This window comes from Pinus tabuliformis, chromosome 2_1, assembly GCF_031772625.1.
Source record: "Pinus tabuliformis cultivar Carrire ecotype Pingquan chromosome 2_1, CPIR1, whole genome shotgun sequence".
Lineage (NCBI taxonomy): Eukaryota > Viridiplantae > Streptophyta > Pinopsida > Pinales > Pinaceae > Pinus > Pinus tabuliformis.
The window spans coordinates 758559974-758584001 of NC_142299.1; the positions used below are offsets into that span (position 1 = coordinate 758559974).

The following is a 24028-nucleotide window of genomic DNA, read 5'->3' on the forward strand; positions in this document are numbered from 1 at the left end:
ATCCCTAGCATCTGAGAGAAAGCAGAAGAAGTGGAAGAATAAAGATCTCTCCAAGATCATGTGCTTCCACTGTGGGGAGATGGATCATTATGCGACCTAGTGCCCAAGGAAGAAGAATAAGGGAGAGTCTTCCGAGACTAAGGCAACGCTAGCACGGGCAGAGAAGGAAGTTTTGACAGACGATGACTGTGCCATGAGTGCACACATGCCACTTGAGCGGAAGTGGAAAGACATCAAGCTGTAGTCAGGCGGACTATAGGCGATGAGGGGCAGGATCCTTGAGGTACTCAGCCTCTTGGATTAGACCTTGCTACGGGAGCCCTGACGAGGAGTAGCAGGACTGGCTGAGTGGGTAGAGACGGATGCGGATGGAGCGGCAGAGAGAGCTATAGTGCAGGACTCCCAAGACAATGCAGAGCTAGAAGGCTGCAGCAGTGCGAGAGGCACAGGGGCGTTGCACCAGTGCAGGGAAGCACAGAGAGGTGTGTAATGATGCGAGATGCAGGAAGTTGTTGCAGCAGCACAAAGGTCAGAGAGAGGGAGCACTTGTCATCAGCAGAGGGAGCTTCAGCATTAGTGGGTGTTTCTAGCCCAACAGGGAGGTCAGTTGGGAGATCAGTTACTTACTTCTCAGTAACTGAGTTGCAGTGCAGCAATGGGCAGCACGATGCAGCATGATCAGAGGAGGTGCAGTGTGGATGCAGTACTGGGAGAAAGGCCCAACAGCAGCACGGATGCAAAGGGAGTTGTAGTACAGATGCAGCAGTGGCAGTGGCAGAACCACGGGCAGCAGTACAGGATGCAGCAGTGCAGAGGATGATGGGTAGGAAGGCCTAGCATCAGCAAAGGTAGCGATGTCGGATGATCAGAGTAATACTCCGTGAGGAGTATTGCTAAAGCACAGTCCTCGCTAAGAGGGAGCGTTGATTTGGGGTAGCATCGGATGTGCTCTAGCCACGAAATTTGGTGGAGAGGTTGGGGCATATGAGATCTCCAATACCCAGAAAAGGTTTGGGTAGATTCTAAACAGATCAGGAGATATTAAAATAATTAATATTTTTAATGGATTCCCTAAGTCTAAACTTAGGGAAAATAAAATACTAATGTGTATTAACATGAATCTGTGTTAGAATGGTCCAAAAGACATGGATCAAGCCAGATCTAATCTTATTCGTTAATTAGGGACTTAATCTCGGCCGTTGAGATGTCAACAGAAAAAGTATAAGAGGCTTGAGGGTCACTTGGAGAGTACACCAAATGATCAGTGATTCTATTCTCTAGAGCGAGGTTTGCTAATAGAGATAGAATCAGTGATCAGGAGAGCAGTTGAGGGGCATTGAGTACAGAGGAATAGAGAAGGCGGAGATTGTGCGGGAGAGCAGCGCAACAACCAAGGAGGGTGACACAGAGCCTACAAGGGCTCATGCAGGGCCACACAAAGGCAACTAAGTGATGCGCAGAGCACCAGAGGGGCAAGCGTAGCTGACGCAGAGGGTCCCAGAGCTGACGCAGGGCCATCTGAAACATAGAGGGGCTGATGCAGTCCAGATTGGGCAGACGTTGGGGTTGCAGGAGCAGTTTTGTGTTGAGGAGTTGCCGGAAGGGTTTTCTTCGGATTTCAGCTAGGAGATTTCTCTCAAACTATGAGGTATAGTTACTAAGGAAATTCTATGTTGGGTAGACCAAGTACGGCACCCAGATTGTACTCTGATATTGCTTAATAAGAAAACCCTTAGATAGCTGCACCGGTTTTCCCGCATTGGGTTTTTCTGGGGACATTGGTCCAAAAATAATGGTGTCATGTGGTGTGTTTCTTCTCGTTTCTTTTAGTTGTTGATCTATAATATGTTGAGCATGCACTGGTGTTTATTTTCAGTATTTACTTTGTAAATAACTTGTTAAAAAAAAATAACAAGTAGGTAGGAATAAATCAGAAAAAGTGTATGAAGGGTTTCTAAACTAAGTATACTTAGAAACTTCAACATTTATCACACACCCTTCAATCCTATGCCCAAATGGTTTTAAGTTTTTTCATTTCTTAAACATGTGTTGGGGGGAGAGTGAAGAGAGATTATTGCTTGTGGGACTAGATTACTTGGGAAATAGGTATATTGACAATTTACTCTCCAATTTCTCTAATTTTATTCTTAACACCTATTATTTTTAAATCATTTTTCTCTTTCCTTCTCTTCTCACAATCCCTTTTAGTTGGCATTGGATTTTAATTCAAATGTTTGGTGAATGAGATGTATGAACAAAAATATAACACCATCCTTGTTGTAGAGATCACTTTTAGTTTAGGATTTATATAGTCTCTTGAAGAAACGAAAAATTGTTGCTAAGAAAAACTAATTTTGAAAAAGGTCAAATGCTTCACTTGGTAAATGGAGAGATGGAGGTAGATATATTAAAAAATATATATTTATGAATTTAATTTTTTAATTGTTTACATTATTAAATGAATAAAGCAATTCCAATTTCTTTTTAGTGGTATGGTACATTCTCTTGAAATAACTGATTAATAATTTTATATAAATAAGATTAAAATATGTTAACAATTTTGAATTATGAAATTAGAAAATTTAGAAAAATAAATTATTAAAGAAAATTCAATATTGTATTTTATTAACCGTTTATAGAAATATATAACCACACATTATAACTATATAATGCATATTTCAAATGACAATTTTTAAACATTTATTTTTCCAAATTATGTTATATGTAAAGATAATATAGGAAAATTTTAGTGGCTAATATTCGCAAATGGGCTAATTTTACGTGCTTTTTCCAAAAAATATTCGCCAATTGCCATTTTATTCAAAAATAATTCGCCCAAATTTTATAGGATAAAAACATTTTACCTTGAAAATCGCCAAAGTTTTGTAGAACCTATATAAATTAATTATAAATAACGTTTTTACGACAATATTTCCAAACATTTTATCGTTTGAATGTTAGGGACTAGTAAGATTCACCAAGGTTTCTAAACTTTAGAATAAAGTTTCATAGTTAAAATTTTCCCTAATAATAATGTAGCATGAACTTCGCTTTGCAAAGAAAATGAGGACCTAGTCATGGTGAGGGAACTGGCCCCAAGCTCTAAGGAATCGATCATAAACAAAAGGGGTTGTATCAACATTTTTGAAATATTTTAGTGGAATTGGACCAACATGTCTAGCATGATCGTCTGGAGGGATGTCAAACAACTCCCCACAAACATTAATATTCTTGGTGGCGTCTTTCACTGCCTTCCAAGTATGTGGGCTTCTAACCTCCAACCTCCTAATCCTATGTATAAAATATAAGGGGTGGCTTTGTGGGCTCTAGTATGTCTTGATCAACCTATTGATGCTATCTAACATTAAAGACAAACTACATCTGGTAGGTGAACTAGCAGAGATTTTATCTAGCTCTCGTGTGATCCATGTCTACTGGGCCCTAACATCCTCAATTGTGATACTAGCTATAGCATCGTTCCACGGAGGGCTTGACACTGCATTGTGACCTTCATCTTTGCCCTATTGAGGGTCTACAAATCATAAACATAATTTAACATATATAACAAACTAGAAGCATAATCACATATACATTAAATTCAAGCACGTTAATTGGAGACGATTTAAAAATTAAAGACAATTTCAAGACAGACAAATAAATTTTAAAGAGGATTTAAAATGTGAGAGGTGTACCTACAACAAGTGAGGAAGGTCCACTATTGGTAGCAAGATCATCAATAGAGACAGAAACAATGCCTCTGACACTCCTACTGGTGTCAAAGGGAGGATCTATGAGTGGAACACACACTCTAGTTGGGCTACGTGATCTATCACGAGCCCGACCATGTATAGCAAATCCTCCAACACTTCGACAGGCTGCAATTGGGGGCGTATGGGAGATGGCTATGCAAATTACATATAATAAGTATAAAATAATCCAAGAAAAAAATTGACATAGAAAGAATGTTGACAAGAAAACTATTTATAGAGTTCAGGCTTCTGTGATCGACAAATGGTATTCCATGTGATTTTCGCCGAAAAATCTCTCACAAGAAAACTATTTATAAACTCAACGTAGAATAATCTAGGCTGAAGTCTTGAACTTTAGAGTCTATTTTTTGATAAATTATAAACCAAAGTATTGAGTTCCTTGTAAACACAATCGAAAAAAGTGATGAAATCTAACTTACATTTTTTCCCATTTCTAAATAATGCATTTTATTCATAGAGCATAAATATGTAAATATATGTAAAAAATTGAAATAAACTTATAATTTGCAAAACCAATAAAATTTCATGCCAACTAAATATTCCATAATCCAAGTTCTTATAATGTTTGACTTTGACACATGACATGTATTATGTGCAAGCACATGAAGTCAATGTTTCTAGTACAACGCACTACATAATGAAACAATATGGTACAAATTAAAAAATAGTCAAAATGCTTATATTTACTTGAAATGCACTTTTCGTCATAGATTTAATGTATGTATCAATGACGCATTGTTGAAACTTGAACACATAATGAAACAATATGGTACAAATTAGAAAATAGTCAAAATGCTTATATTCATTTGAATGCACTTTTCATCATGGATTTAATGTATGTATCAATGATGCATTGTTGAAACTTGAATATATCTATCTATCTATATATATATGTGTGTGTGTGTGTGTGTGTGTGTGTGTGTGTGTGTGTGTTACATTATATAGCTAAATAAAAATATAATAAGTGTAAGTTATAATTTATTACTCAACTAATAAGTTTAATAAGGGTGGGAACTAAAATTTGTAGGAATATACAGGGTAAGTTCCTCAGACAGAACACCAAAGCACATTGTTCACAACCAGATCGCAGATCAATACACCACTATTTTTGACGTGGTTAAAACCCTCAAAGAGGGAAACAGTCCACGGCCTGAGCCAACGCAGCCACTTCAGGCAATTTATTAATAAAAGAATGAAAATTTACATATGTTTCTCTCATGCACGGATTACCCTACAAATGACCCTCCATGCGCTTTAAATAGAATTCATGGACCAATCGGGTGTCAAGCCACGGATCAAGTGTCGGTAATACCGATGAGAGAATGAACCGTCGGATCACTACATATCGTGACCGTCGGATTGTAAGTTACAAAATGTACAACGGTAAAGAAACACACTTTACCTAACTCTATACCTAACTCTACACTAGACCAAGTTGTACTTAACTATTTCCTATGTGTCGGAATATCCTAACATCCCCCCTTAAGAACAACTTGGGATAGGATTGAAGGATTTACAAATATGACACAATAGGAGAAGGAAGGAGGCACTAGAGCCTATCCCTCCTTAGTGACAACTTCCTGAACTACAACCAGAAATCGAAGTTTAGTGAACTTCGCCTCTGTGAGAGCCTTTGTAAAGATGTCTGCCACTTGATCATCTGTTGAACAATATTGCACTTCAAGAACATGGTCACGAATGAGCTTTCTGATGAAGTGCATGTGCAGTTCAATGTGTTTGCTGCGTTGATGTTGGACTGGATCTTTGCATAGCTGAATGGCACTTTGATTATCACACCAAAGTGTAGTCAGATGCTACTGCTGAAAGCCAAACTCTGACAGGATCTGACGAAGCCACAAGGCTTCCTTGCTAGCTTCTACGGCACCACGATACTCTGCTTCTGCTGATGAAAGAGAAATGGCAACTTGTTTCTTACAAGCCCATGTAATAGGTCCTGAACCAAGAGTGAACACATAACCGGTTGTAGACTTCCGATCATCAGGGTCACCAGCCCAATCGGAATCAGTGAAACCAACCAATAGAGGAGCTGCTTCGGCACTGTAATGAATCCCAAACTGAATTGTACCTCGAACATAACGAAGTATTCTTTTAGCTGCTTTCCAATGACTTTCACGGGGGTTTTGCATGAACCGAGCAACAAGGCCAACAACAAAGGAAAGGTCAGGACGAGTGTGGGTTAGATACAAAAGTTTTCCTACAAGTTGACGGTATAAGGTAGCATCAACTTCAGGAGAATTACAAGTGACTGAAAGTTTGACTCCAGACTGAAAGGGAGAAGGGGCCGGCTTACAGTCTTCCATGTGAAAATGACGTAGAATATCACAAGCATACTTGGACTGGGAAAGGGAAATACCCTCCTTGGATTGCAAGACTTGAAGACCGAGAAAATAGTGTAAGTGTCCTAAGTCTGTCATTTCAAATTTCCTTTTAAGGCTAGACTTCACATGGTTTATAAGGTTGGGATCACTACCAGTAAGGATAAGATCATCAACATAAAGAACAAGGATGATAAGAGAGTTGCCCACTTTCTTGGTGTAGACAGTATTGTCAGAATGACACCTAGAAAAGCCAAATTCTAAAAGAAAGCTATCCATTTTGGCATACCAAGCCCGAGGAGCTTGCTTGAGACCATAAAGGGATTTCTTAAGTCGACATACAAGGCTGGAGTCTGTTTGTTTGAAGCCAATCGGTTGTTCCATATAGATTTCTTCATGCAAGTCTCCATGCAAGAAGGCAGATTTAACATCCATCTGATGGACTTCCCATTTGAAAGAGGCAGCAAGGGAAAGAACAAGGCAGATAGAGTTCATTTTGGCAACAGGGGAGAAGGTTTCAGTGTAGTCAATGCCTTCAACCTGTGAAAAACCCTTAGCAACAAGACGAGCTTTATGTTTATCAACTTTCCCATCTGGTCCATACTTAGTTCTGTAAACCCATTTGCATCTAACAAGTTTTCGCCCCTTTGGTAGAGGAACAAGATCCCATGTATCATTTGCCAACAATGAATGATATTCTTCATTCATAGCTGCTTCCCAATCTGGATGGCCTGAAGCTTCTGCAAAGGTGTCAGGATCATAATTTACTGGAGCTTGCCAGTAAAGAAGAGGCTCTCTCGAACTGAGAACGTGTATGTCGCTAATCTGTAGGATCACCGGCAAGATCACCTACTGCATCTCGAGTAGCACGAACCCATTTTGGAAGCTCAGGAGCTGAAGGAGGATCCTGAGATGGTGGGGGAGGATTGTCATCCTCACTTTCATCATCTGAAGAAGAAATGTTTTCAAAGGTAGAAGAGATAGGGAGAGGTGGCACATCCGCCGGACTAGGCTCACAAGCCGATATATTTTCATCAAATTTTACATCTCTTCTAATGATAACATTTTTGGACTTAAATGAAAAGAGTCTATAGCCTTTGACATCTTCCGAATATCCAACAAAAGTACATTTTTCACTCTTAGGTTCTAAAGCTTTATGCTTTTCATTTGGAATATGGGCCCACTCTTCACTTCCAAAAACACGAAAGTGACTTACATCTGGTTGTGAGCGGTGTCCTTTGGTGTCATCTCGATTACAAAAATTGCAATGTCTATCAGTCTTCTTCCCTTTGTTTTTATTTGTCTTATCATTTTGTTGAAATGATTTTTCATTTTGGGGTTGAAATTGCTTAGGACCCTTGTTTGGTTTAGGACCATTTTTTTTAGGATATGACTTCTTAGGATTCTTTGAATTTGGTTGCTGCTGGGCGGCTAACGCTTTCTTGGAAGAGTTTCCAAGATTAAGAAGACCAAGGTGTAAGAGTTTTTCTTGTTCTCTTATTAAAGAATCACAAAAAGAGTCAAAGGAAGGGGACTTGTAGTCTGTTCCTTGAGAAATGAAGGCTTCTCTTGTAGAATGGAAGGTGGAAACAAACACAGAGTAGGCTGGTCCCAACTTTGTAAGAATGGAATAGATAAGGTTACTATCTTCTTTCTTAACTTTAACACCTTCCAAAAGATATCTAAGGGTCTTGAACTTGGACAAGAAATCTTCAATGCAAGAAAAATTATTAGGGTCCAATGTAAGCAACTCATTTTCAAGTTGATGGGCTCTAATTTCATTTTTAATCCCAAAAACTTTATTGATTTGTTTCATTGCTTCATCAGGAGTATCAATTTCTGCAATATGGAATCTAAGATCTGGAGAAATAGACATCCCTATAAATCCACGTGCTTGATCTTGCCTATTTTCCCATTTAGTAGCCTTATCTTCATCCTTCGGTTTTTTTTCTTGGCCTGAGGCTATTCTGTAGAGACCTTTACTTCTAAGTAAATCCTCAATGTAAGCCAACCATTGGAAGTAGTTGGTGTTGTCAAGGGTAACTTGGTATTGACCTTCCATTTCAATGGAAACTGAAGCTAAAGATGCTGAAAATAAGTGTTCCAATGGATAAATCTCGAAAAATTAGGCTGGTTTAAAAAAAAGGGCTCTGAAAACGGCTTCCGGATGAAGAAGTTATGGTTTTTTGAAAAAAAGTTGTTGAAGTTGCCGACGAAGTGCGGGAATGTGTGGAAATGAAAAAGTCCGCCCCCACAAAATGGAGACTTGAACCCAAGACCTCTACTTTCTTAAAATAGCTTTGAAATGAGAAAGCTCTTTTTCCCTACAAGACAAAAAACACAAAACCCAACATGGACATGCAAAGAAAACGAACCTTATGGCTCGAAGTTAGCTTTAGCCGAAAAACTAAATATTTTCAAAAATGAACCTTGCGGCTCAAAGTTAGCTTTTGCCAGAAACTAAATATTTTCCTCAATGTTTCTGATTTACCGAGATCACCCTAAGGCGCAGGGAAAAGAGCATACGCATGAGAAAAATCCTTCCTTTCTGTTTCTGATTTGCCCAGATCGCACAGAGTCGCCGGCAAAGAGCATACGCAGAAATGAAAGGTATAGATCCGGTAATAAAAAGGCTAAATAAACCGAAACCGAAATAAACAGAGAGAAAATAACAGTAAACTGCAAATAAACACTGTATACCTCCAAATCTTAAAAATGACGCAGCTAGGGCTACCGGAAACCTTTTCGCGTGAAACGAAAGGGGTTCCTCACTGGAACAGATGCTCCCAACACAACAGAGCAGTCCTCTCGGCCCGAAAGCAGTCAGAAACAGCAGATCTAGGAAACGGCAGTCGGATGCAGTTCTACCGGCTTCAGATTTGGATCACCAACGGACGCGGCCCTCAAATAGCTCTGATACCATGTAGGAATATACAGGGTAAGTTCCTCAGACAGAACACCAAAGCACACCGTTCACAACCAGATCGCAGATCAATACACCAATATTTTTGACGTGGTTAAAACCCTCAAAGAGGGAAACAGTCCACGGCCTGAGCCAACGCGGCCACTTCAGGCAATTTATTAATAATAGAATGAAAATTTACATATGTTTCTCTCATGCACGGATTACCCTACAAATGACCCTCCATGCGCTTTAAATAGAATTCATGGACCAATCGGGTGTCAAGCCACGGATCAAGTGTCGGTAATACCGATGAGAGAATGAACCGTCGGATCACTACATATCGTGACCGTCAGATTGTAAGTTACAAAATGTACAACGGTAAAGAAACACACTTTACCTAACTCTATACCTAACTCTACACTAGACCAAGTTGTACTTAACTATTTCCTATGTGTCGGAATATCCTAACAAAATTCAAGTCTTAAAAAGTTGTAGAGCATCACCCATCTTATGTTATTATGAAGAGCACATTATATTAAATAATTATAAAACATGTTATATGTGTGTGTGTGTGTGTGAGAGATGTTATAGCTAGAGATATGTTATAGATACTTATATAGTTATGTTACATGCTATGCTATGTTATATATATAATTATGCTATACCTTATAACTTTTTGTTATTTATATATAGTTATGTTATGTCATTGTTATATATATATATATATATATATATGAAATAACAAAAATTTCTTGTTTTGGACTTTTAATTTAGTTAATATTTTATTTAAGTAAAATTAATTTTTTTAAACAAATTACAATATATATTATTAAAAAAAAAGTTTAAATATAAATTAATTTAAATTGAAAATAAAAATGAAATAAATTTTCCTATTTGATCTGATGGAAGTTCACCATGAGCAATCATATTCATCACGTCAACCTAAAGCTCCTAATTTATTTATCTATTGGTATAGTTTAGTTGTTTTCTGTTTTGAATTTTTTTGGGCATATTTTTGGTCAAATTTGTTCGAAATTTAAAATGTATGTAAATAACAATTTTTTTTATATTTATTTGACTAAATTCCTAAGAAAAAACTTTAATACCTAGAATAATTAAAAAATAAAATCTTTACCATAGAAAATATTCATAATAAACATGCTACCATTCAAGTTAACTTATACAATGAAAATTAAAAAAAAAAAAAAAAAAACTTAAATTATAGACTTTTTGTGGTTTTCAAGGGTTTTTTGGTGGTTTTTGTGGCTTTTTTTGTGGTTTCCGTATGGTAGATTTTTTTCCGAATTAATTATTTTAGTTTGCAAAATAAATAAATAAAAAAAATAAAAGAGACAAAAAAGAAACCTACCCAGTGTTACTTGGGAGCAGGAACGAAAGCGGGGAGCGGGAGCGAAAACGGGTGCAGGAGCGACATTTTCAGAAGTTCCCGGTTTGGGAGTGAATCCTGGAGCATTATATATATATATATATATATATATATATATATATATATATATATGTCAACAAAATCATGTAGAATGATAAATTAGATATTAAAAACATAAAAAAACATAGATGGAACCATATAACAACAATCATCTAGAAGTTATAATCTTCATCAACCACGTTCACAAGTTAGTAACATAGTAACATACAACATATTGAGTCTCATGATTAATCAATCTTAAAGTTTCAAGCTTTCAAAATTCAATATATAACATTTATCATCATTGATCACCAAAGTTGTATGTGTAAGCTAAGTGTAACCATTACAACAAATAATATCTAACATGAAATGAAATTTTTATAAAATGAAATGAAACAATTTTCAACTTTTATGAAGCATCATATTCATAATTCATTACTAATGAGTTATAATTGCCAACTTCAAAGTTAACTTGTCATATATTGTTTAAAAAAATATCATAATAAATATGAAAGAGTCAATAGTTATAAAAACTACTAGAAACTAGAAAAGACAAGTAAATCTATTATCTATTGCTTATGCTTGGGCCTCTTGCCACCACGAGAAATGTCTAATTTTTTAGTCTTGTTGGAAAAGCAAGATCTTTGTCACTAATATCACCCTCTACACATTAATATCCAGAGATATCTTTGTCATTACCTCTGTATCTATATAGGGATCTTTGTCATTAATATCACCCTCTAAGCATTAACATAAGATAGAAAAAGCATAGCATGTCAAGTCAAGATTTTGTTTGAGTGATGCATACATTTTTAGGAGGGTCATGATAGAGGAGTTCGACAACCAATGTCACTAATATCAAGGTACATAGAGGGATTGGTGCTCTTGATTAAATATGAGTTCCATACCCTAATACATGACAAAATTCAATGGAAACATTGCAATCCTGAAATCCTAAAAAACTGATAAGTCTGTTGGATTTTGAATGAAATCTAAAATTCTACTTTCTCCATATGAAATCCAATGAGGTCGGAACCACTCTCAAACATCCTGAGTCATTTCATCGTAATGTTAAAAATTTAAGTAAAAGTAAAAGTGACATTCTCCTTAATCTTCATTTTCATCCTTTTACTTTAAGAATTTAACATTACCATGAATCGCATATCAATACTAGGGCTATAGTCTTGATCATTAAGTTGCGCCACACAAAACTTATTTGTTTCTTTGAAAAAAAATGCATTTGGAACATTACTGCCAAAAAAAATTGCAAAAAAGGCTAAACACTCTCGAAAACACTCCCGAAAAGGCAGCGAGCTTTTTTTTTTAGGGAGCGCGCTCCCGACCTGCTCCTGAGTCGCTCCCGCCCGGACCGCGGATTGGGAGCGGGATCGGGGGGGGGAGGGAGGCACTCCCCTGCAACACTAAACCTACCTTAGCTTGAGCTTTTGGGTCATTGGCGGGGTTGATGGTTTACAATCGAAAAAAGTGATGAAATCTAACTTACATTTTTTCTCATTTCTAAATAATACATTTTATTCATAGAGCATAAATATGTAAATATATGTAAAAATTGAAATAAACCTATTTGCAAAACTAATAAAATTTCATGCCAACCAAATACTCCATAACACAAGTTCTTATAATGTTCGACTTTGACACATGACATGTATTATGTGCAAGCACATGAAGTCAATGTTTCTGGTACAACACACTACATAATGAAACAATATGGTACAAATTAGAAAATAGTCAAAATGCTTATATTCACTTGAAATGCACTTTTCATCATGGATTTAATGTATGTATCAATGACGCATTGTTGAAACTTGAACACATAATGAAACAATATGGTACAACTTAGAAAATAGTCAAAATGCTTATATTAGCTTGAAATGCACTTTTCATCATGGATTTAATGTATGTATCAATGATGCATTGTTGAAATTTGATATATATATATATATATATATATATATATATATATATGCTATGTTATGTTATATCGCTAAATAAAAATATAGGGAGTGTAAGTTATAATTTTATTACTCAACTAATCATTTTAATAAGGGTGGGAATTAATAGATATATAGTTGTGATATCATTAAATTAAAATAATTCTACAAAAATGAGTAGTGAATATTTTAAGGAAAATTACAATTTATAAATAAATTTGAGTCTTAAAAAGCTATAAAGCATCACTCATCTTATGTTATTATGGAAAGCACATTATGTATATATATATATATATATATATATATATATATATATATCTGAGAAATGTTATAGCTAGAGATATGTTATAGATACTTATATAGTTATGTTACATGCTATCCTATGCTATGTTATATATATAATTAAGCTATACCTTATAACTTTTTGTTATTTATATATAGCTATGTTATGTCATTGTTAGTTTTATATATATGTCAAATAACAAAAATTTCTAGTTTTGGACTTTTAATTTAGTTAATATTTTATTTAAGTACAATTAATTTTTTAAAACAAATTACAATATCTATTATTAGAAAAATATTTAAATATAAATTAATTTAAATTTAAAATAAAAAAATGAAAAAAAAAAAATTCTTATTTGATCTGATGGAAGTTCACCATGAGCAATCATATTCATCACGTCAACCTAAAGCGTTATAGTTTAGTTGTTTTTTGTTTTGAATTTTTTTGGCATATTTTTGGTCAAATTTGTTCGAAATTTAAAATGCATTGTAAATAACATTTTTTTTTAATGTATTTCATTAAATTCCTAAGAAAAGACTTTAATACCTAGAATAATTAAAAAATAGAATCTTTACCATAGAAAATATTCATAATAAACATGCTACCATACCAAATAACTTATACAATGAAATTAAAAAATAAATAAATTAAAATTAAAATTAAAACTTAAATTATAGATTTTTTGTGGTTTTCAAGGGTTTTTTTGGTGGTTTTGGTGGTTTTTTTTGTGGTTTTCGTATGGTAGATTTTTTTTCCAAATTAATTTATTTTAGTGTGCAAAATAAATAAATAAATAAAAGAGACAAAAAAGATAGGAAACCTAACGTAGCTTGAGCTTCTACATCATTGGCGGGGTTGATGGGATTGAGTTCTTCCATGTCAATCGAGCTTATAAATCTTCCATCAAACTCCCTTTTCCTCGTGGTCTGCGCAGCATGGTTTGCGCGGACAATTGTCTGGATTCTTTAAGAAAAGGGCTCGATCAACCCATAGCACTCGATCAAGCCCTAAATCTCGATTGAGCATTTAACTTGGGTTAGAAAGGAGCTCGAGCAAGGGTTTGTTTAAACACTCAATCGAGTGCTTAAAAATTGCTCAATCAAGCATCTTTTTTTCATCAAAACGCGTTCTGTCTTTGCCAAAAAGTATAACCCAACTCCATGCGCTCACCCTACTATGTAGCATAGCAATGAAGCATGTACTAAATTTAAACTTTGAATGATTAAGTAAGATTTCTCACATTGGATAGGAACCAAAACTCCATACCACTAGAAAAGTGGCTATGGTACTGGTTGCTCATATGTAATCACAATCTCTGTATACCATATGATGGGGAAAGACTCCATACAAGGTAAGAAACCATGGGGAGTAGGGTCAAAATGACCAAGTCTCCTATAATAATACAATAAATTGGGTAAGTGACCAATTTAGATTAAGTCGCCCAAAAGAAAGAAGGATAAAGTTTAGAGTTTATGAAAGTAGAAAATGGAAAAGTAAAAATAAGGATAAAGTTCAGAGTTTATGAAAGTAGAAAATGGAAATGTAAAACTACAAAAACTAGGTTTCATCAAAAACAGTATGAATTTGTCAAATATTGAAAAACATGAACCCTTGGGAATAAAAACCAATGCCATTAAATGGTAATAATGAAAATACAAAGAATCCATTCTTTTAAATCAAATTAAGCACATCGAAGTTATAAACCAGCACCAATAATTGGCGATAATGAAAGGACAAACAGGTTGACAAAGAATCCAAATTTTAAAAATCAGTTTAAGCCCATAGAAGTTTATTATCACTATATTGGAGGGTAGTTCCAATTCAAGGAAATTGAGTTTGATTTAATTCGAGATAGAAGATCAAATAGCAGACATATTAAAAAAACAGTTAATTGAAGAAAAACATTGAAAAACATGTAAAAATGTTGAGTGCAATAGAAATAGGCATTCAAGGTTATGAGATAAGGTTTATTCATAACAAATCAACAGGTTGACAAAGAATCCAAATTTTAAAAATCAGTTTAAGCACATAGAAGTTTATTATCAATATATTGGAGGGTAGTTCCTGTTAGCGCTTGAAATTTCACCTCAGGCTGAGAAAGGTAAACTTCAAGGCAACATCAAACCACTTAGCCTCGTAGCTAGCCCTACGGGGCAGGAGAGGGCTCTCTCCGGTCTATCTCGGTAAAGGTCTTCAACGGGCGAGATAACCAATGAGGAAACACTGATTTTAGGCTAGTAAACTGATAAAAGGTTTGATTTGGGATTTTTAGGGTTTTGGTGGAAAGTTGGGGAAAGGCAATTTTGGGTGCGGGGATTGGACACAGTTTTTGCAGGGGGTTCTTTGGGGCAAGGTAGGAGACTGTATTGATGCCTTTGAATTAAGTGAATGGATAGGAATGACCGGTGAGGAGCTAAAGAGAGCAAGAAACCTTCAAGGGTTCTCTTTAGACAGATGAAAACATAAATATTAAGCAAACTTAAAAGCAGAGCATGGCAATCATGAATTCTACTTTAACACTTCATTTGCCTAATTTGCAGAAGGAAAAGTAAGAAGATGAATCACATAACAAACTTACAAGTACAAAGAGAAAGACACCATCAATACATGTAACCACAAGAATCCCAAAAAGGACTGCAAAACCCTGGCCTTTCTTCCTTTGCCAAAATTGCAGAGATACAATGAGTAATACAATAGAAGCTTTCTCCCTCAAGAGTCCAACCATGAAAATGACCAAGAAAGTACATAATATAGGCAATCTAACATCTTTCTTTGCCTCTAGGGGTCGAGCTCACTATCCTAGGAGTTGTTCCAACCAATTCTAAACTGAGCACTAAAAGCTAGGCAGTCAAAACAACTTGCCTCTATAAACTAGGAAACCAATTCATTCATTAAATTTTTGCCTGTCTCATGAATGAATCTTCTAGAAAAGATAAATAAGTGTCAAAATATCATAAAGTTACATCATTTACAACAAGGAGGATCAAAATTCACTCAAAAAAGTCAAATCCAGTCAAAACTGCGTTTTGTTGAGCTGTAGGTGGATTTCTGTGAAAAACTGCCCAACAGGTCGCGCCCTAATCCTGAACAGGTCGCGCTACTTTGGAGCTGCTTTTGAGGCACTTCCAGGTGTCCAAATGAGGCAAAAGTGGGCTTGTTGGAAAGGTCTGGATGTCTACTTTCCAACCCAAGTGGAATTTCTGAATTTGGTGGCCATTTGCCCCTCCAAAATTGCAATCTCCCAAGACTGCTTCCTGTGTGTCAAAAAGGTGGCAGAAAGTCATTTTTTGCTTGTTTTTTGACCTTCTGGAGGCTCAAAACTTGATGAAATCTCTTGGTAATTGCTGAGCAGGTGTATCTTTGCATGACAAATCCAAAAATGCTGAGTTTTCCCGAAATGGAGTTGCCCATCGAATAGGTCGCGCGCGGCGCGCGACCTGTTGGGGAGGAAAACCTGTGTTTGGCACAAAAAATTCACAATTGACAAAATTTTCTCCAAATTTCTTGAAATTTGGGCTGGGAGTCCCCAATCAAGTACCATGCTCAGTCAAAGAGGATTTGGCCAAAATTTGGAGTGGATCGGGCCTTTTCCGTCGTTTTAGTGCCTTGGCCAACCTCCTTGGATCTGGCGATTGTATTTTTAACATTTCTTTAAAACCATGACACCTGTGCAAAAAGTGAAGGAGGTTTTTCTTCCTTGGCCTGTTGTGGACAAAAACCTCTCTCAGTTTTCCCAAATTCATCTTTGATTGCTCTGAAACATCTTTTGAGTGAAACTGATCCCGATGTGTGAAACAAGGAATTTCGTGGAAATGAAGCGAAATGAAGGGGATAGGGGGCTTCTAAATTCTTGGGGAAATTTTTGGGAGTGGGGAGGAATGTTAGGAAGCAGGGGAAAGTGGAATCTCGGAGATTGAGCGAGGGGAAGGGGTCCAAAAGGGCAAAACACAGGCCAAACCTAAAAAATTGTCAGGGTGTAGCTAGAAACTAGGGTTTGTGCAAAAATGAGGAATTTGGGGGATCTCAGTGATGGAAAGTGTTTGATAAGGTACATGAAGGATAGGGGAAGGTGTATGAACATCTGGATACCAGTTTTGCTAATGATTTGACCATCCAAGAGAAATTAGCTTTCAAAACCCTAGGAGAGGGAAATGACCTTGCCTAGGTGCAACTGAAGCATGAACAAGGTGTAAAATGACTCATTAGACACTGACATGATGATGACAACCCTATGAATGATGATAGATTCAGCAGAATGATGACATAGACCGACATTTGGACAACTTTGAAAAAAGTGAGAGCAAACCCTAGACCTAATGCCTAGTGACCAAATTTTGCTTGAAAACTCTTTGAAATGACAAAATTTGACCTTGACACTCTGAGACCACTTTGTAAGAGCATATTTGATCACTGTAGGAAGGCTAGAAAGACTGACACTAACAGTTCCAAATCAAGGAAATTGAGTTTGATTTAATTCAAGATAGAAGATCAAATAGCAGACATATTAAAAAAACAGTCAATTGAAGGAAAACATTGAAAAACATGTAAAAATGTTGAGTGCAATAGAAATAGGCATTCAAGGGTTAGGGGATGAGGTTTATTCATAACAAATCAACAGGTTGACAAAGAATCCAAATTTTAAAAATCAGTTTAAGCACATAGAAGTTTATTATCACTATATTGGAGGGTAGTTCCAAATCAAGGAAATTGAGTTTGATTTAATTCGAGATAGAAGATCAAATAGCAGGCATATTAAAACAAACAGTGAATTGAAGAAAAACATTGAAAAACATGTAAAAATGCTGAGTGCAATAGAAATAGGCATTCAAGGGTTAGGAGATAAGGTTTATTCATAACAAATCAATAGGCATTACTGTTAATAAACAAGGGTTAGGTATGCACCTACCCAAAGGCATCGTAATACACCACACAGTAAATAAGATGATGGATATGAGCATTACAAGTGACTTTAATGAATTCTCTCTTCTCTTGTTCTTAAGCACATAGAAGTTTATTATGACTATATTGGAGGGTAGTTCTAAATCAAGGAAATTGAGTTTGATTTAATTCGAGATAGAAGATCAAATAGCAGACATATTAAAAAAAAACAGTCAATTGAAGAAAAACATTGAAAAGCATATAAAAATGTTGAGTGCAATAGAAATAGGCATTCAAGGGTTAGGAAATAAGGTTTCTTCATAACAAATCAATAGGAATTACTGTTAATAAACAAGGGTTAGGTATGCGTTAGGGAAAATTTTAGGGGCTAATATTCGCAAGTGGGCTAATTTTTTATACTTTTTCCAAAAAAAAAGATTCGTTAATTTCTTTTTTTTCCTAAAAATGATTTCCCGAAATTTTATAGTATGGAATTATTTTACCCTAAAAATTGCCAAAAATTTATATAGAGACTATATTAAATGATTAGAAATTTGAATATTTTTACAAAAGTATCTACAAACATTTTACAGATTGCATATTATGGACTAATGGAATTCGCCAAAGTTTCTAAACTTTAAGATAAATATCCATCCAAAATTTTCCCAAATATGCACCTACCCAAAGGCATCATAACACACCACACAGTGAAATAAGATGATGGATATGAGCATCACAAGTGATTTTAATGAATTCTCTCTTCTCTTGTTCTTTCTTTCATGTCAACTAACAACAATATCTGCCGTTTTTCATGTTTTTTTAGTGTTTATGCTAACCATACAAGTGAAGACTATGTAATCCTTTTGTCTATCACATGTTTGCAGTAAAACTTGGCCAGTTTAAACATCGTCATTTCTATGTTTTCTCTTTTTAAATCAGTTAAAAAAATTAGACAAATTGATATATTTCGGGGTGTATATCCTGAATTTTTAAGCGTTTTAGTATGGGATCACTCCATTACTTAAGAAGAACTACTATCTGAGTTTGTCCTATGAACTACTATCTGAGGTTATCGATGAAAACTGCATAAAGTGATAATTTCATCTGATGTCTAACATCTTGTAGCATATTCATGAATTCCATGGAAAATATGATATTTTTTTGTGCATTAGTGAAGAATGTCAACATTCTTTATGCTGAATGTGAAGAATTTAGTCAACAGTTTAGAATAAATATTTAAATTTCCAATTATATGTGAAAATATAAGCATGCTTGGTTAATGACAGGAGGACAATGTCAATTTAGCAACTTTGATAAAGAGCACTAATCTTTATCGCCGTTCAAATAACCGTGACTATGTTTTGGACTTTGTTGCCCCAACTCCACAAGAATTCAAAGAAGTCTATGATCGACAAAATGGGTATGTGTATCTCGATTCTCGATGAAGTATCCTTCCGTTGTTTAAAATACTATTCTCTTTAATAAGAAATACATTTCTTTGAAATTTTCAATCTTATTTTTATGTCTCTGTGAAGAGCAAATCACATTGCATGTAAAATTCCAAAATCATGTCAGATGTTTGAATCTGGTTTACAGGCTAGTTCCGGACATTTTTTATCTGTCAATCGTTATCACTATATTGTTGAAATAGTGGTTTTTATATAAAAATTTGTGGTAATTTTATTTGAAAACATTTGATGAACTGTGTAGGTGGTATCACCTAGCAACTAGTCCTGTTATGTTTTCTACTCTACACGATGGCAAGATAGTGAAAGGACTTACAGGGATTCCTCAGGAAGGGCCTGTTCTATTTGTTGGATATCACATGTTGATGGGCTTAGAACTAATTCCCCTGGTTGGAGAAATTATTAAAGAACGGGACATTCTAGTTCGTGGCATTGCTCATCCGGCCTTGTTTGGTAAGAGGTCAGAAGAAGGGCTACAAGAACCAAACCCTATTGATTCAGTAAAACTTTTTGGTGCAGTGCCTGTCTCTGGGAAGAACTTCTTCAAACTTCTTTCGACAAGATCATTTGTTCTATTGTATCCAGGAGGGGCACGTGAAGCTCTCCATCGAAAGGTATGTAGTATAGTTGACATTGCACTAATATATGATCTTTGAACATTCATTTTGCATTTTTATTTTTTTTTTCTCATTTTTCCTAGAGGCAAGAGATAGCCTGCTTTCACTGAGACATTATTTGTTTATTAACCAGCATAGATCTATCTTAAATATGGATCGAATCCTAGGGGTAAGAGTTAGCCTATTTACACTGAAACATTATTTATTTATTAATCAGCATAGATCTATCTTAAATATGGATCTAACATATGATTTTTGAATGTTCATTTCCCATTTTTATTTTCTTTCTGTTTCATTTTTCCTAGAGGCAAGAGATAGCCTGCTTGCACTGATACATTATTTACTTATTAACCAGCATATATCTATCTTAAATATGGATCTAACATGAGCCGAGAGGGATTCAATTTCTTCACGTGCAATTTTTTTTATGAGCTGACATTATTTAAATGTTTTGTATAGATATTTAATTTTTTTTTTTTATTTTATTTGGGCTGACATAGCAAAATTTCAACTTTGATTATGGATGGACAACCTTACACATCATACTGGGTTGTAGAATGAGCCTCTCAGCTCAATAAATATAGAAAGAAAAGACCCAAATATGTTGTGGAGCAAATTGAGCTTAAGTTTATCAATCCAGTGAGATTGAATCATATAAATGCTCTTTGAAGGCCTGTATTTAACAGAATGCCTCGAGCTTTTACCAAATTTAAACATATTACACACCTCATCTTTTAAAACTCAAGAGTGGCATGCAATCATCAAAATTGCACACTTTTTTATCATGGTCAAGATATGCTGTGCGATGTCTGTTATTATTTTATTACACTACATTAGACTGCACAGAACTTTGTAGAGGAATCAAGTTTTGCTGTATCATTAGAAATAACTCCCCGTTTCCAAATGGAATATTTGGTAAATATATAGGAGACTGGCAGGACCTAATGTCTGATAATTTCTATAATCCACATCAACTAAAGTTTCATTGAAAACTATCTAGATAAACTTGTTTCTGACTTTATATTTGATACATTATGCTTGTTCATTTGGAGTAAAGGCTATGATATTCTCCGTGGTTTAGAGATTAGGGTTGATTAGTCTTGATGCGAAGATTTTAGAGATTATATTCCTTTGGTTTGTGAATCTTTTAGATTATATTTTTAGGATCTCCTCCAAAAACATCAAGAAAGGCACTGTTGATATCTTAACTATAAGCTTGCGCTAAGTTCCCCTTTGAAAGCTATGCTTCTAATATGGACAATAGCCCAATTACTGTTTATATTACCACAGGGAGAGCAGTACATGTTGTTTTGGCCAGAAAGGTCTGAATTTGTTCGAATGGCAGCTAGGTTTGGGGCCACAATCATTCCTTTTGCTGCTGTTGGGGAAGATGACATTGCTGAGGTATGAGTACATGAGACCAGGTTAATTGTTTTCAAAATTTCTTTTTTGTGTGTTCTAGTGAATAATATTGAGATATAGTGTATCCAGTTGATTAAAGCCTTCTATCTGTAAACGTTCTTCAAATTGCTGTAGTGCTTGTTCAAATTGCAGTTTTCAATTTTACATCATTCTATTTGCTTCATGGTTGTTCCTTTGTTTCTCTATGTTTATATTGGTGGCATTAGTGACCACATGCCAAATGTGCCTCGGTATTGCAATTGTTTTGGCTAAATACCTTGGTTTTCTATGTTAAACCTTAGAAGATAAAAGTAAAATAAAGGGGAGTTAAGTTACTAGTAACATAACAAAAAAGAACATTACAAACGTTGATTTTGGTACAATTGTTTTTTGGTTTCTTCTTGAGTAATGTGTTTCTTGAGGAGCCTCTTGTGTTTTGAGTGAAACCTGAGCTTTTATTTCTAAACCATCTTAGTTGTTGCCTCCATTTTCAACAAAACCTGCACATTTCTTGAGATACTATTTGGGTGCTCATTGTGTTTATCACGAAATTCTAAAAAAATAAATAAAAAGACTTTGCGGAGATGAAAACCCTAAATATAGACTTGGTCCACCACCATACTCTTCATAAACCCATTGTCATTCTTCTCATGCATTACATTGAATAGTTCATGTTTGTGAAGCTTGAACTTCAAAGCCTACTACAATTATTAGAGGAAATTTCAGCCTAAAAGTGCCCATGAAATTTTCATGTAATTTCCATGTCGTAATATGTAAGCCAATCAAAACTTATAAATTTAAAAAGAAGTACATGTACATATTTTGGAGGGAGAAGAAGAAAATTATTTTTTAATTGTATTTTTGGCTTATCTCCTTATAGGTTTACTCAAATTTCAAGTGTAAACATTTGTTGGACGCGAAATTAAATTCCACATCCAACGAGTACCCATTATACATACTTTTGAGAACACCCACATTGATAAAAATTGAAGATACATTAAAAAACATGTTGAACACACTTTTTTAATGTATCTTCATTCTCAAAAGTATGCATAATAGGTACTCGTTGGATGTAGAATTTAATTCCGCATCCAACAAGTGTCTATACGTGAAATTCGAGTAACCCTATAAGGAGATAAGCCAATACTACAATTAAAAAAATAGTTTTCTTCTTTTCCCTCCAAAATTCACCCCTCTTATTTTATTATTTCAACTATTATTTTATTATTTTTCCTTAGCAGACCACTTTTAGTCTTAAATTTCCTGATCCTCTAATGGCTCCCCGTTAATCTTAGGCCTTGAACCTTGCTAGTGCTCACTGCGATGTGTGGTTGTGAACTTGTGAAGTTGAAATCGTTGCTTGTTGCTTGTTGCCATGTTTAGCCTACTATTGTTCATCAATTTTTGAAGCCTGGTACTTACTACTAGTTTTCACAACTTTATAGGTAAGGACTCGAAATGGTGTGCAATGTACTTGTTCTTTTCAATCTCTTTACTTTAATGTTTAAAGATTTCTTAGTTGTTTTCATTTGTTTTTAGAAGAATGTAATAAACATAAAATATATAAATAAAAGATTCAATAATAAAACTAAAACTAAAAGGTATAACCTAACTAAAGGACATGATCTAAATAAGGGACATAACTGTTCACCATCATTATTAGTTAATGTGTATAAGTATGTTGTTATATGGCATTTTATCAGTGTATCTCATTCATTATTCTATTATGTTGATTGCCCTATATGGATTTCAACTCCTTGACCTTCATATATTGGATATTCAATTAATGAACTATTCTTCAACATAACATATATAAATAAAATATGAAATAATAATAATAAACAAAAAGACATAACCTAACTCGAGGATATGACTTAACTAAGGGATATACCCATTCACCATCATGACTGGAAAGCTTATTATTGCTTCCTAACCTACAATTCAAAAGTTACAAACTCCCTTAACCAAGTGCAACCTTAAGGGAAATTAAGAAGATTTCCCATTTTCACCACATAACTCTTCCTCTCACTTTAGGCTAGTTCCTTTTTTGCACAAGGGGAGCAAGGGGGGAAATAGTAGAAGAAATTGTTTTTGCGGATGTTCTTTAGAATAGAAGTATGGTGAATTTTACCAGGACTAGTGTCTATCTAATTGGGTAATGGAGTTTAATATCAGAGAGAAAGAGGGTTTGAATATGAAGGAGATTGAGCCCTTCACTGATTTTCGATAATTAGTCCAAAATAGATTTTTATATTATGCAAGAAAAAGGTGACATCCCTTAAATAAGAAACACCATAACAACCATGAAATTATAGTCAACAATAATGTGTGACCAATTAACAAAGAAGGCGATAAAAGCCCTTCCAAACAATAGAAATGATGATAGCAAAATTCTTCAACTATTCAAGGTTATCTATGGGAATAGGGAGGGTTAGATAATTTCATCCTTGATCTCTTCTTTTGTGATAAAGCTACCCTTCTACAAAGATTATTTTAGCAGTGAACTCTTGGTAATTTTGTAGATCATCCATGTGAATAATAAAGAGATGGAAAAACCTCACATTGAACCTATCCTTACAAACCCTCCCAAATATATTCAACTAGGTGCTTGGAGGGGAACACCCAATGTTTCAACCATGCCTCTAGCAAATGAAGTTGTAAAACACATCTTTCCATACTTCATAAAAAATGTCCCAATTTATGGAACTTTATGGATATCATCTTCCATCCATCACATCACACTTGAAAGGGATTGTGAAGGCTCAAGCAATGAAGGACCACATAGTGCACCAACAAGAGGTTCTCAAACTATTGAAGGACAACTTGGTTATAGCAAAAAACAGGATGAAACAAGTTGATCAACATCATAGTGAAAGGGAATTTGAAATGGGCGATTAGATATGAGTGATAATGCAATCATATCAAGCAACAAAAGTTCAATAAATTAGCACTAAGGTATTATGGCCCTTATAAGGTGTTGTAGAGAATTGGAAG

The 24028-nt window shown here is 35.0% G+C and overlaps 1 protein-coding gene across 9 annotated transcripts in view; it reads left to right on the forward strand.

Moving 5' to 3' along the window:
• PES1 (Esterase/lipase/thioesterase family protein) overlaps positions 1 to 24028 on the forward strand; it is a 774423-nt gene that overhangs the window by 678566 nt on the left and 71829 nt on the right. For 7 of the 9 annotated variants that reach the window (XR_016253908.1, XM_089403248.1, XM_089403244.1 and 4 more), the window contains 3 exons: positions 18837 to 18970; positions 19261 to 19630; positions 20924 to 21037. Coding sequence is in view for 7 of the 9 variants with exons in the window: in XM_089403248.1 (XP_089259374.1) it covers positions 18837 to 18970; positions 19261 to 19630; positions 20924 to 21037 (618 nt within the window). In the remaining 2 variants the exon portion in view is untranslated. The remainder of the gene's footprint in view (positions 1 to 18836; positions 18971 to 19260; positions 19631 to 20923; positions 21038 to 24028) is intronic. The other 2 variants (XR_016253909.1, XM_089403249.1) reach the window with 1 other exon arrangement.